Source organism: Pteropus alecto, unplaced genomic scaffold (genome assembly GCF_000325575.1).
Source record: "Pteropus alecto unplaced genomic scaffold, ASM32557v1 scaffold19, whole genome shotgun sequence".
Lineage (NCBI taxonomy): Eukaryota > Metazoa > Chordata > Mammalia > Chiroptera > Pteropodidae > Pteropus > Pteropus alecto.
The window spans coordinates 637,591-651,343 of record NW_006442490.1 but is presented as its reverse complement, the minus strand read 5'-3'; the positions used below and the strand labels follow the sequence as shown (position 1 = coordinate 651,343).

Here is a 13,753-nt window from a genome sequence, read left to right as displayed (position 1 = left end):
TTGCTTTTTGTTGTTATTGATTCGTAGGAGTTCTTTGTATATTTTGGATATTAGACCCTTATCAGAGGCATTGCTTGCAAAAAATATTTTCCCATTTGGATGGTTGTCTCTTTACCTTGTTGACAGTTTCTTTGGCTGAGCAGAAGCTTTTTAGTTTGATGTAGTCCCATTCATTTATTTTAGCTTTTACTTCCCTTGCCTTTGAAGTCAAATTCATAAATTCCTCTTTAAGTCCGAGGTCCTTGAGTTTCGTTCCTATGTTTTCTTCTATGCATTTTATTGTTCCAGGTCTTATATTCAGGTCCTTAATCCATTTTGAGCTAATTTTGGTGTGTGGTGATAGACAATATTCTAGTTTCATTCTTTTGCATGTGATTTTCCAGTTTTCCCAGCACCATTTATGGAAGAGGCTTTCCTTTATCCACTGTATGTTTTTTTCACTTTTTTTGTTGAAAATTATTAAATTGCATACTTTTATTACACACAAATACTACTACCAATGGCTAAGACTTATTGAGCACTTTCTATATACCAAACATAGTTCTAATTGCTTTATATATATTAACTAATTTATCCTCACATCCACTCTGTAAAATAGGTACTACCATTACTCCCAATTTTCCAATGAAGAATTTAAGCTACAGAAATGTTAAGCAATTGTTTAAAGACACATAAAGCTAAGTAGTAGAGCGGGTATTTGAACCCAGAGCAAGTCTCTGGAGTTTGTGCAATGTAATATACAAACATCATTAAACTAGATCTTAACAAAATATGATATGTCGGTATTTTAAAAACTTTTACTGTTCTGCTTCTGGTCAAGATGGCAGAGTAGGTAAATGCTGTGCTTGCCTCCTCCCACAACTACCTCAAAATTACAACTAAATTACAGAACAAACATTATTGAGAATCTCCTGAAGTCTAGTTGAACAGAAATCCTATAACTAAAAATGTGCAAAAGAAGACACATTGAAACTTGTCCCACACACATGAAACTGAGAGGGATATCTTAGCCATTGAGGTCCCCACTGAGGAGTGAGGGGTCTCAGACACACACCAGGCTCCCTTGCCCAGAGTCTCAGTGCCAGGAAGAGAAGTCTCCACAACTTCTAGCTGTGAAAACCAGTGGAGATTGTGGCTGAGTGAGATGTAGGGCTGCTAGAGACCCAGACGTTTCTCTAAAAGGGCCCATGCCCAGATTTACTCACTGATGAGCTCATTTACTCTGAGCTTCAGCACTGAGGAATTTGCTCGAAAGGTGCCAGGGACATGCAGCGAGTAAATGCATTTTCTGGCTTCAGGGTAAAGGCTAGCAGGGCAGCTTTCTCCCAGACAGAAGTGCTGGTAGAGTACACTGTTCTTTTGTTGGGCCCTCCCACCATCCAGCTTGCATTTTCAAGCAGACGCTTGTATCCAAGTCTCCATAAACCTAGCTAAAAGTGTTCACCCTGCTCTTGTGAATCCATGAAACCCCATCCCATCCAACTTGCAGAGCCACTTCCAGTGGCTTTTCCATACAAGTGGCCTCTCTTGGCTCATACTATGGACTTTCCTAAAATCTCTCAAAGGTTTACAAATCCCAAACGAGCAGCATCTGGCTTTGTGTGCCCTGTATCTCTTGCTAAGCATCCCCAAGCCCAGCACTAGTGGCAGCAGGCCTCAGTTTGCAGCTTAGCCTCTCCAAGGCACCTCCAAGCCTAGCACAAGTGGCAACCATCTGTAGATCATTTTATAGCTCGTATCAAGTGATCTCAGGCAGGACACATGCAGAGGATGGCCTACACTAGAGCCCCTCCCAGGATGCCTCAGAATCAACACACCCAGTAGTCAGATTCAGACAACAAGAACACAAACCAACCACCTCTACAAATGTCACACCCAAAGGGAAGACTCAGCAGGCATCAGAGCCACACTAAAGCAAATCTTGCTCTGCAGGGTCAGCCCCTGCTCAACAGCTCCTCCATTGTAGTCATGACTAGTCCTCATAACCAATCAGCCTGAAGGTCAATCCCTCCCACTGACATGCCAACAGCAATCAAGGCTCAACTACAACAGTAAGGCATGTATGACCTACATAAGGGACACACCTGGAGCACCCAGCTCAGGTGACCAGGGAGACTGTGCCACTGGGACCTACAGGACACCTATTACCTAAGGCCCGGAGACATAGTAGCTCTACCTAATACATAGAAACAAACACAGGCAGGCAGTCAAAAATGAGGAGACAAAGAAACATGTCTCGAATGAAAGAACAGAACAAAGCTCCAGAACAAAGCTCCAGAAAAATAACTCAACAAAATGGAGACAAACATCTACCAGATGCAAAGTTCAAACCACTGATTATCAGGATGCTCAATGATCTCAGTGAGAACTTCAACAAAGAGACAGGAAACATAAAAATGGAAAAAGAAAACATAAAAAAGAACTCCACAGAAATGAAGAATACAGTAACTGAAATAAGGAATACATTAGAGGGAAACAACAGTAGCCAGATGAAGCAGAGGATTGAATCAGCGATATAGAAGATAAGGTAGCAGCAAACACCCAATCAGAATAGCAACAAGAAAAAAGAATCTAAAATTATGAAGATAGTTTGAAGGGCCTCTGGGACAACATGAAGCATACCAACATTCGCATAACAGGTGTACCAGAAGGAGAAGAGAGAAAGCAAGGAAATGACAACCTGTTTGAAGAAATGATGACTGAAAACTTTCCTAAACTGATGAAGGAAATTGACATACAAGCCCAAGAAATGCAGAGAGTCTCAAATAAGGTAAATTCAAAGAGGCCCACACCAAGACACATCATAATTAAAATGGCAAAAGTTAAAGACAAAGAGAGCATCTTAAAAGCAGCAAGAGAAAAGCAGCTAGTTACCTACATGGGAGCTCCCATAAGACCGTCAGCTGATTTCTCAACAGAAACTTTGCGGGCCAGAAGGGATTGGCATGAAATATTCAAAGTGATGAAAACCGAGAACCTACAACCAAGATTTCCCTACTCAGCAGAGCTATGATTTAGAATTAAAGGAGACATAAAGAGCGTCACAGAGAAGAAAAAGCTAAAGTATTCATCATCACCAAACCAATACTACAAGAAATTTTAAAGGGACCTGTTGAAGAAGAAGAAAATCAAAAATATGAATAAAAATGGTATTAACTACATTCCTATCAACAAGCACCTCGAATGGAAAAGAATTAAGTGCTCCAACCAAAAGATAGAGTGGCTGAATGGATAAGAAAATGAGACCCTTACATATGCTGCCTACAAGAGACTCAGTTCAGCTCTAAAGACACACACAATCTGAAAGATAAAAGGATGAAAAAAGATATTTCATTAAAATGGAAATTTAAAAAAAGCTTGGGTAGCATTAGTTATACCAGACAAAATAGACTTTAAAACAAAGACTATAACAAGAGACAAAGAAAGACCCAGTAATTCCACTTCTGGGTATTCATCTGAAGAAACCTAAAACACTAATTTGAGAAAATATACGCATCTATATTCCTTGCAGCATTGTTTATGATAGCCAAGATATGGAAGCAACCTAAGTGTCCATCAAAAGACATATTGATAAAGAAGAAGTGGCACATATATACAATGTAACATTACACATCCATAAAAAAGAATGAAATCTTGCCATCTGCAACAACATGGATGGACCTAGAGGGTATTATGTTGAGTGAAATAAGTCAGACAAAGACAAATGCCATGATTTCACTTATATGTGGAAGCTTAAAAACAAAGTAAATGAAAAAGCAAACGGAAACAAATAGATACAGAGAACATTTTTATGGTTGCCAGATGACAGGTGGGTTGGGGGGATGGGTGAAGAGGAAAAAGGGATTAAAAGGCAAAAATTGGTAGTTACAAAATAGTCGTGGGGATGTAAAGTATAGCACAGGGAATATAGTCAATAATATTGTAATAACTATATATGGTGTCAGATGGGTACTGGATTTATTGGGGCGACCACTTCATAAGCTACATAAATATCTAATCACTATGTTATATGCCTGAATCTAATATAATATTTTATGTCAACTATAATTGAAAAATTAAAAATATTACAAATAAAAATTAAATTAAAAATTAAAAACAATGATTGTTCATTGTCTTGGAAAAATGTGAATGTCAGAACAAGGGATAGGATCTCCCAGGCACTAGCGTCAGATGCCTTTTATATGTCAGTGCTGCATAGTTGTTGGAAGCCAAAGTTGCTTGAGCTCATAGTCCACTCCATCACTAACCATGTGAGCTTAGGCAATTTACTTAATTCCTGTGTGCTTCAGTTTTCTCATCTGTAAAACATAGGTAATAATAGTACCCACATCATAAGATTGTTGTAAAGGTTAAAAGAAACACTCTTAAAACATGGTATGAGCTTCATTCATTCATCCATTCAACAAATATTTGTGCAGTGCCTACTATTTGCCAGGCATTGCACTTGGTGCTTAGGATACAATGGTCAACAAATCAATGATCCCTGCCCTCTTGGAACAGCCTGGAAAGGGTGGGGACAGAGAAAACATAAGAAAAATAATACAATATAGTGCATTAGAAAATAAGTGCTATATTTCAAAAAAGTAGAGTAGGGTCAAAAATAGCGGAATGCTGCAGAGGTTGAAAGTTGACAGTATTAAATAAAACAGAGTAGGCCTCAAAGACAAGCTAAGAGTTGAACAATGACTTGCAGAAGGTAAGGAAGTAAGATATGCGGATATCATGTATCTTTTGAAGAACATTCAAGGCAGAGAGAACAAGTAGAACAAAATCTCTGGTGGGTGGGTGGGTGCCTGGATGTTCTCGGAACAAGGCAGTCAGTACTGCTGGAATGGGATCATCAAGGACAAAGTAGGAGGAGAGGAGGTCAGAGAGATATTGTGTGGGTTGGGGTGGGAGGGTAGGGCCTTGTAGGATGTTATATTTTGATTTTTACTGCAAGTCAAATTGATAGATTTGTAGGCTTTTGAGCAGAGTGGTAACATGATCTAACTTAATATTTTATAACGTTCTCTCTGGATTTGTGCTGAGAATAGATGGTGGGTGTGTGTTGTGGATTGAATAGTGTTCCCCCAAAAGATACGCTCAAATCCTTATGCTCCCATACTTATGAATGTGTCCTTATTAGAAATAAGATCTTTGCAGATGTAATGCAGTTACGATGAATTCACATTACATTGAAGTGCACCCTAATCCAATAAGTGATGTTCTTATAAGAAGAGGAGAATTTGGGTACACAGACTCATACAGAAAGAAGACAGCTATGTGAAGATACACACACATAAGAACAGCATGGAAGACAGAAGCAGAGATTGGAGTGATGCGTCTGCAAGCAAAGGGAGGCCACAGATTGCTGCCAACCACCAGAGGTTAGGAGAGACAGATTGTCCCTTAGAGTCTTCAGAAAGAATCAACCCTGCTGACACCTTGATTTCAGACTTCAAGCCTCCAGAACTGTAGGAGAATAAGTGTCTCTTGTTTTAAGCCATCCATTGATGATACTTTTTTTTACAGCAGCCCTAGAAAACTAATACAGTGGGCAAGGGTAGAAGCAGTTAGGACGCTATTGCAATAGCCCAATCAAGGGGTGATGGGAGCCAGGATCAGGGTAGTAATGGTAGAGATGGTGAGAAGCCATCAAATTCTGGATACATTATGAAGGTACAGCCAACAGAATCTGCTGATGTAGAGCATGCAGTGTGTGAGAAATGTTACCTATTATTATTATCTGTGTGAATAATTTAAATATTATCAACATGTAATATATACCTATAAATGTATATTTTTTCATTTCCCCAAATATCCCAGTTTGAGGCTACTCAAACAAGGATCATTTGCCAGGGAAATCAAAAGAAGCTTATTTTGCTGTGTGATCAAAGGATAAATCACAAGGGGATCAAATATATGGTAGCTGAAGGAAACTGGATTTTGAGTGGTAAACACACAATAGAACATATAGATATCAAATTATAATGTATACTTGAAAATTATATAATTGTATTAACCAATGTTACCCCAATAAACTTAATTAAAAAAAAGGATAAATCACATTATTTCACTGGGTCTCAGTATCCTACTTGGCAAAACAAGAAGGTTGGGCTCCATTGTATGACTTAATGATTCTACTATTATCAAGTGCCTTGTTGCTTTGATATTGATAAAGTTTCCAGAGGATAGTAAACTGCTTTCTGAATTCCACATTTGAAAACCTATCACCAAATCTGCAGTGCCTTTGATAACAAAATTCTGTCCTCATTGTTGTCGATTCTCTGCCACTTAATACTTTGAGTGCATTGAGGGGGTGACCCACCATATTTAAAAATGGAATTAAAACCAAAGTAACCCTTTGTACATTTTTTCAGGGATATGGGGTTGCCCAATGGGAGCCTGAAATAAAGGTTTGGAATTCTGGGTCTGGAGACTTCAGACTCAACTTTCCAGAGCACACCCTGAGTTATCATCATCAGTATGTTTATATTTATATTTTAGGAGGGTAAATTTATATAAGACAAGGTAAAAATAATAATAGCAAACATTTACATAGAGTTTGCTATGTGTCAGGCATTGCTCTGAGGGTTTTAAAAATATTAATTCACTCAATCCTCACAATACTCCTATGAGTTAGGTACAATTATTATTCCTATTGTACAAAGGAGGAAATTGAGGCACAGAGCAATTATTTTACTACACTTATAAGAGATTTTATATCAAGCAAAAATAAACAGGATCTGTTAAAAATAATTAAAACAAAAATGATATATACAAGGCAATTTGGAGACTTAATATCAAAAAAAGTTTTGTTAGAATACCACGAACTAATTCTGATAGGATCCATAGAAAACATAAATTGACATTAGGCCTCTTCCTACCTCCAACCCTTATTGACATTGTTTCTCTAAAGATAAAGGAGACTGAGAACTAGGCCTCAGGGCACCTAAATGCAACATTGCCAGCTCCCAAATACCTGTTAGATCTGGTTCCCAATAAGTTTTGAAATGTATCCTAGTATTGTTTCTAAATCTCGCCCTTGCTCGGTCTTGATAAATTCGACTGTCAGTTTTTAAATGTGCTTCAATCTCCTTTTACTTGAGATTCTAGAGCCAATGTTTTCTTTCATCCTCATGCTTCCTACAAAATATTGGCTTCCCTAAAAGTCACTATTACTACTCTTCTGGACACCTCAGTTCCACTCTGTTTCAGGTCCCACAATCTTTGCCAGGTCCATCTTTTGGTCAGGCCCTGGCTGTGTCCAAATCAGTCTATATCTAGAGTGTGTTGTCACTGCGTGGGACCAATTTGGTGATTGAAGAATCAGCATTGGGCAACCAGGCTAAACAAAGTCTGAGAAGATCATTGATTTATACAACAAAATACCATGACTAAAATCTACACCTTAATGAAGAATATGGGCTTGTTCTCCAGCCAAATCCTGAAAGTTGTGAGCAAACTTTGAAGCTGGTAGAGAGTAGTTTTGGAATTATAAAAGGAAAACAATTCACACAGCCAGTAGTATAGAACTAGTTGCCCACAATAGGTTTTAAATTCAAATAGGTGCAAAAGGGGTTTAGAGATATTCCTGAATCATAAATGACGAAATGATGGACTACCTGAGATACACACTCAATCTCCCAGACGGAAACAGTCAGACGTTAGTGCTCTCCAAGGTCCTTGGAGCCTTCCTCGGCCAGAGGCAGAAATTCTGGCCAGATCGTTGCGCTGCGGGGCAGAGGTGTACGTGGGGGTGGGTGGCAGGTTGCAACAGTCAAATTGATAGGGACCCTGAAACAAACTCAGGTGACCTTTCAGAGCTCACCCCCCTCCACGTCACGTTAGTGACCTGCAGGCCTATGGATTAACCCTGTGCCACTCCCTCCTTCTCCGACAATCACAGTGTCCAGGTGGCTTTGTGAGTCACCCAGAGCCTCCGTAATAAGCCCACTGTGGGTGAGGTCGCCTCGCAGTTTCTCGCCCCTTCCCACCTACTCGGCTCTCTTGTGATTTGAGCTCCACTTTCTTACAGGCAGAAGCTGCCCGAAGCCTGCCGCACTGACTATGCGCAGTGCTCGGCCGGGCTGTGAGCTCCAGCCCGTGGCGCCCCCGTCCCTTTAAATCTGGCCGGCCGGTTGCTAGGCAACCGCGCGGCCAGCGCTGGCGCTGCACTGCAGAAGCTCTAACCCAGGCCGGCCCTGCCGAGGCGCCGTGGCCAGCGCCGAACTGAGGGCTGCCCCCGGTCGGTAGTGGCCGGCTTTGGGGAAGAGGGGACAGGGCCCACCGGACCCCACCCATGACTCCAGGTACAACTGCGCGCGGGAAAGCCGGGCTCCTCCAGGCTCGCCCGTCTTCTTCCTGGGCACGCCTAGTCTATGGAGACATTCCCCACCTCGACCCCATTGCGGGTTTCCTCTTAAGAGCCCCAGGCCGGGAGGTGGGGAGCATTTAGGAGGGAAGGAAACAGGGCGTGGGAGTCAGGGTGTGAAAGGAAGAGTGGGGTCGGGCCTTACCCGCTGCTCTCTTTCCAACTGAGCGCCAGCCAGAGGGTAGGGACTGGGGAGGTGGACGGTGTCACCTGCGGTGGTGGCTGGGAAGCACCCTATCCCAAGCCACCTTCTCTCTACTGGAAGCAGTGATGGCAGGAGTTTCAGTTAACCATTTACAGAGAAAGCCCCAAACTATACATGCTTAGATACAGCTTTATAACCAAGAATGTGACTTCCATGCTAATAAAGTACTCAGCCTTCAGAATTAAGGAGACTGTCTCTTTTCTTCTAGAAGGAATCATTTCACACTAGTAACAAAGAATTGGGGTAACAGTCGTTCACATGGCTCAGTTTTCAATGACACTTTGCTTCACTCTCAATATCTGCCAAACAATAGAGAAGACAATTTCTCCCACAAAGTGGACACTTGGCTTATATGTTAGGACCCTGAAAGGTTAAGACACAGATTGGAATCACTGCCCTTTTTAATGATTTTTTTCCTTTTTAATGATTTTTTAAATTAACTGTGCTCTGAGGGTGGGAGGCAAGGCCTAGACTTCAGCCCTTTGCTAAGGTGGCTTTGCCATGCTCATTAATAACAAGCATGCTGCTGCTGCTGCCACCAGTTGTGTCTCATTTGTTCAATAGATGCTAAAGGTGAGGAGATACTCTGTTCGACTATGATGCTACTGTGATTTTGGTTCCATTTGATATTTGCATTGCTTGGGAAAGGAAGACTTAATAGCACAATAGTTGAGAAAGTGGGCTGACATGTTAAAAAGAAAATTTGCTTCAAAGTACCTGGCATCGCATTTCAGAAGAACCAAACGACATTCTAAGTACTTTTTAAGTTGCATCTCAGATAGAAACACAGATTTAGGCATTCTGGTTAATTATATTTTCTAATTAAGCTGGGGGGATTTTATTTTCTAGTTCAAACTGGAGGAGAGCAATGGCATTGAATAGAAGACCTTGGACGTCAGGAAGTGTAAGTACAGTTGTGTTGGCTGATATCTTGTTATGGATGTTTAGAAACACAGAGCCTTGCCCAGTGTACATCTTCAACCTTGTAACTAGGTCATTAATCTGCATTGCCAGTACACTATCAAAAAAAAACTTCATAAAAATACAAAAGAAAAGTATCCTGAAGACTAGCTGAGCCAAATAAACTTTGAGGAAAAATAAGTCCTGTCCCTAAAACATCACCCAAAACACTTCGTAAGCCAGTAGATAAATTGTAAGTATTTACAAAAACTCAATTAGAATCAAAGTATTATAGAATTTTCAGGAAGAGTATTAAAGATCATTTATTCAAATATTTATTGAGGGCTGCTATGTATTGGGCAACAGCTAGGAATACAAAGATGAATAAGATGCCAGGAGATCACAGTGTATTGGTAAAATAAAAGTATGCATGAAATGCTGTAGAAGAACAGGAAAAACTCAGAGTGCAGCATCATCCTTGCTGATCTTCAAATTGATACTCCAAGTGCAATATTTCTAAGTTATTGGTGGCTCTGAAAAACACCAAGATATTTCTTGGTAGAGCAATTTGTGATAAAAATGCAAATATCTTTGGTTGTAGAAAAGACTACCACTTTTCTGATTAGAAAAAATCAATTTAGTTTCAGAAATTTGGTGGCATCAACAACTTACAGGATTTAGGGCTAATTCTTCCTTGAGGGTGCAGGTTAAATTAATGTAAGATTTGAGTTTAGGTTCCCCTCTGCTTACTGAATACCACCTACATTTCTTTTCAAACTGACTTTTTCTGAGGTCTGCTGACTTCAGGCTGGCAACTTTGGAGCACATATCTTTGGAGAAGGGTTGGATTTTTTAACTGACTGGCTTATGTTCCAAGAGAGGGTAAGAAAAACCTAGAAAAGAACGAGACCCATTGTTTTCAGTATACTTTAAAATCACTTCCATTTTCATTTTCATTAATTTTCTTAACCATCTGTGAAATAGGTATATTGTCTCTCTTTTACACCTGAAGAAACCGAGTCTCACAAAAGTTAAGTTTTCTCATAGTTCTAAAGTGCAGGAGCCAAGATAACTGATTCCTTCAGCCTTCTTTTTTTCATCATAATCCACATTCAGTTCCTTTCTCAAGAACTTCCTTTTCCTTTTTCCTACAATTTTTCATGGTAAAACATTTTGACCCACCTTGACTTCCTTTGGGTCTTCAATTTGGTATTTAATAGTTTTCTGCAAGCCAGTGATTCTCAAGAGGGTGGAGAATGGGCAAAGCTCCCTTAGATGGAGCAGGTCTGAATCTTATCAAAATTAAGAGAGAGAGTAATGATGGCAGTGTTTTCTGCCTGGGAACAGTGGGAGCAGGGGAAAAAAAGGTTGAGAACCACTGCCTTTAAGTGAGAACACATTGGACAACTGAACAAAGAAGCAAAGCCAGTGACTTTCTTTTTAGCAGACTCTCTCCTCCCTGCCCCCATTTTGGTCAAGCGTTTTTTCTGAGGGTCGGGAGAGCTGAAACCATCAAAGAATAATGGGGAAAAGTTTCCTGGGCTAAGAAGGGCCCTTTGTCTTACCCTTAGTGCCCCTGGGCTGTGATTTAAAAGCCATGGCTCTAGGTGAGAGGAGCTGAGGGTAGTGACAGAAGATTGTCCATCACAAGTTGGAAATGACCTTTTCCAACCATCATTCCAATTTACAAAGTTAGGGGTGAAGCGCTCTTGTGAGGTGGGAAAAAAACTTTTGGAGGTTTTCCAGAACTGTTTCTCAGTCCCTGCCTACCCTTGCCTGGAAGAATAATCTCTTTTGCAGACAGATCTAGATTTGTGCAAAGGAGGTAGTCCTAAAATTTTGAAATAAAATTCGAATGTATATGAGATAAGGCAACAGGAAAAAAGATCTTTGATTTTTATGTCATCAAATTTCCCAAAAGCATGGGATTTAAAATATGAATATTTTAGAAAACAAATAGATTTTACATATTTGATCACTTATCCACCTTAATATGAGTATATACCTCAGGGCCCCATAACTTGAAAATGAAAATGAGATGGTTTTGTAGGTTTCTCCTTTTATAATAAACAGAAGTGTATCATTTTCTAGAACTACTTGAAAATAGATATGCATTCACCTAAGATTTTTATAGAATGGTTTACCTAAAGATCAATAACAAACGATCACTCTTTGCTTAGCTCTCAACAATTATATTTTCAATTTTATTTTATCAGTGCTTCCCAAATTCTTTAAGTGAATATAAACCATTTTTATGAGATCAGAAATCCCTTACTCCACCAAAATACCTTATTACTTTGCCATTGCAAAAAGAAGAAAGTCACCAGAGGATAAATGGTGATATGTTCAGGGAGACATTAACTAGAACCATCAGGAGTCCATTATTAATTAATGTCACACAAATGAATAGATGAAGCCATATTATGGACACCCAGGCCTTAATAGTGCAGTCCCAAGGACTTTGGGAGATTGCTGTCTTAGAGGACACTAATGTTATTTTTGTTATATGACTTTATATTATTTTTCTGTGTTCTGGCTTATTTGTTTCTTTAAATGTTTCATTGCTCTTGGACCTCCTTTCCCTCCCCTTCAGTCCTTCAGTATCCAGCATTGTGTTAGGTAGGCACTTATAACAATAAATGTTCATAATTGACCCACTAAAAAGTCATGCTTGTACTTTCAATAATGGCTTCTGGTTTGACGTGCCTTATTCTGCAACAAATTAACTAATCAAGTTTACTGCGAGCACAGTGGCTGCTACTCTAGGGTAGAGGGGTGTCATTGTTTCAAAGCATATTCCTTGTCCTTGCCAGAGAATACCAATGCCATACTTGTTCTCCATAAAAAAACAAGCAGTGCAATTTGCAAGGAGAAAATGAGACTGGCAGCTTTTACCCCCAGTCTGGGCTTTGCCATACTCTGTGAGTAGATTTGGGAATAAGCCCTTAAAGGAGATCTTTCCAATGAAAGAGAAAAAAAGAAAAGAGAAGAAAAAGAAAAGAAAAGAAAGCAGCTCAGAGACCCCTTGACCCTGGCCTGTGTAAGCTGTGGGAGGAGAATTCAAAAAGGCTTTTCAAACCTTTCTCTTTCTATCCTTTGATATGTGACATGCAATTCTCCTTACCCTCCCCCCTTCATTCTTCCTCTGTCCTTTTGTGGCCCTTTAAGAAATACCTAAGCTCTGAAAATAGTGGGTTGTTTTTTTTCAATTTGTGGAATGACACCTCGTAGAAGGGTAAAGAGAAATTTTAGAACAAGCACTGACCTAGGAGACAGGGTCTCAGTTTTACCATTAGAGGCTGTGTGGCCTTGGTCAAGTCATTTAACTTCTCTGAGCCTCAGTTATACAATAATTGGACTCTTCTCAGTTCTATGAAAAGCATTGGCTATATCAGCAAATTGTACAGGAGCTCAGGAAGAAAGGTAATGAAATATATATGTATACACACACACACACACACACACACACACACACACACACACACATATATACATGTGATAAGAAGCGTTTTTATCTTTTACAGAATTGTCTCGGAAAAATTTGACTGCTAAAAAATGTGACTGGCAATTAGCATCACCATCTTTTCTCTTTCCTCCATTTCTTTCCTTTGTGAATGCTGTAATAATCCCCACTCGTTTGCATTCATGTGCTTGAGAGAAACCAGAATTATGATTAGCTTTCCCCTTTAAGAACATATAGATCATAGATGCTTCTGGGTGGTGACTAGTAGAGTAATAAAAGTCAAAAAATACTTCCAGAAGAAAGGAGATGATGCTTCAATGGCAAATGCATACCATGAATTTCAAGTCTCGGCTTATTTCTCTGGCCTGATTGACTAAACTTTAATAAAGCTTGGCTTATGGCTTTTGAACCCATCATTTCAATGCCTTCGTTGAATATTTGTACCTTTTCCTTTCCTCAAAGCCAAGGAGTTTTCAGTGGAGATATCCTCTTAGGGATAGTGAGTTCCTTCTCTTTTTGGGAGGAGGAGGGGTCAGGCATGTTTAGAACATGTAGATATCAAGTTTATTCTCTCACTGTCTGCAGCAAGGAAGATCTGTGAAAATTTAAGCTACTGTTGCTAAAAAGAAAATACTGGAGAGATAACATATCAAAAAGTGGTTATCCCAGGGCCTTGGTATTATGAGGGAGATTCCTTTTGTTTTCTGTGCTTTTCTGTATTTTCCAAAATTTTACAAATAACATGCACTACTATTATAACCTTATGTAATGAAATATTATATAAATATAAAATATATTAAATAATATAATACATAATTTATAATCTCTA

At 39.6% G+C, this 13,753-nt stretch overlaps 1 protein-coding gene across 3 annotated transcripts in view; it reads left to right on the top strand.

The window, feature by feature from the left end:
• CCDC160 (coiled-coil domain containing 160) overlaps positions 1–13,753 on the top strand; it is a 19,731-nt gene that overhangs the window by 3,339 nt on the left and 2,639 nt on the right. Inside the window, exons 1-2 of one of the 3 annotated variants that reach the window (XM_006921524.3) lie at positions 8,149–8,294; positions 9,411–9,465. In XM_006921524.3, the coding sequence (XP_006921586.2) occupies positions 9,430–9,465 (36 nt within the window). In that variant the 5' untranslated portion in view covers positions 8,149–8,294; positions 9,411–9,429. Of the gene's footprint in view, positions 1–8,148; positions 8,295–9,037; positions 9,135–9,410; positions 9,466–13,753 lie in introns of those variants that run through there. The other 2 variants (XM_025039660.1, XM_025039659.1) reach the window with 2 other exon arrangements.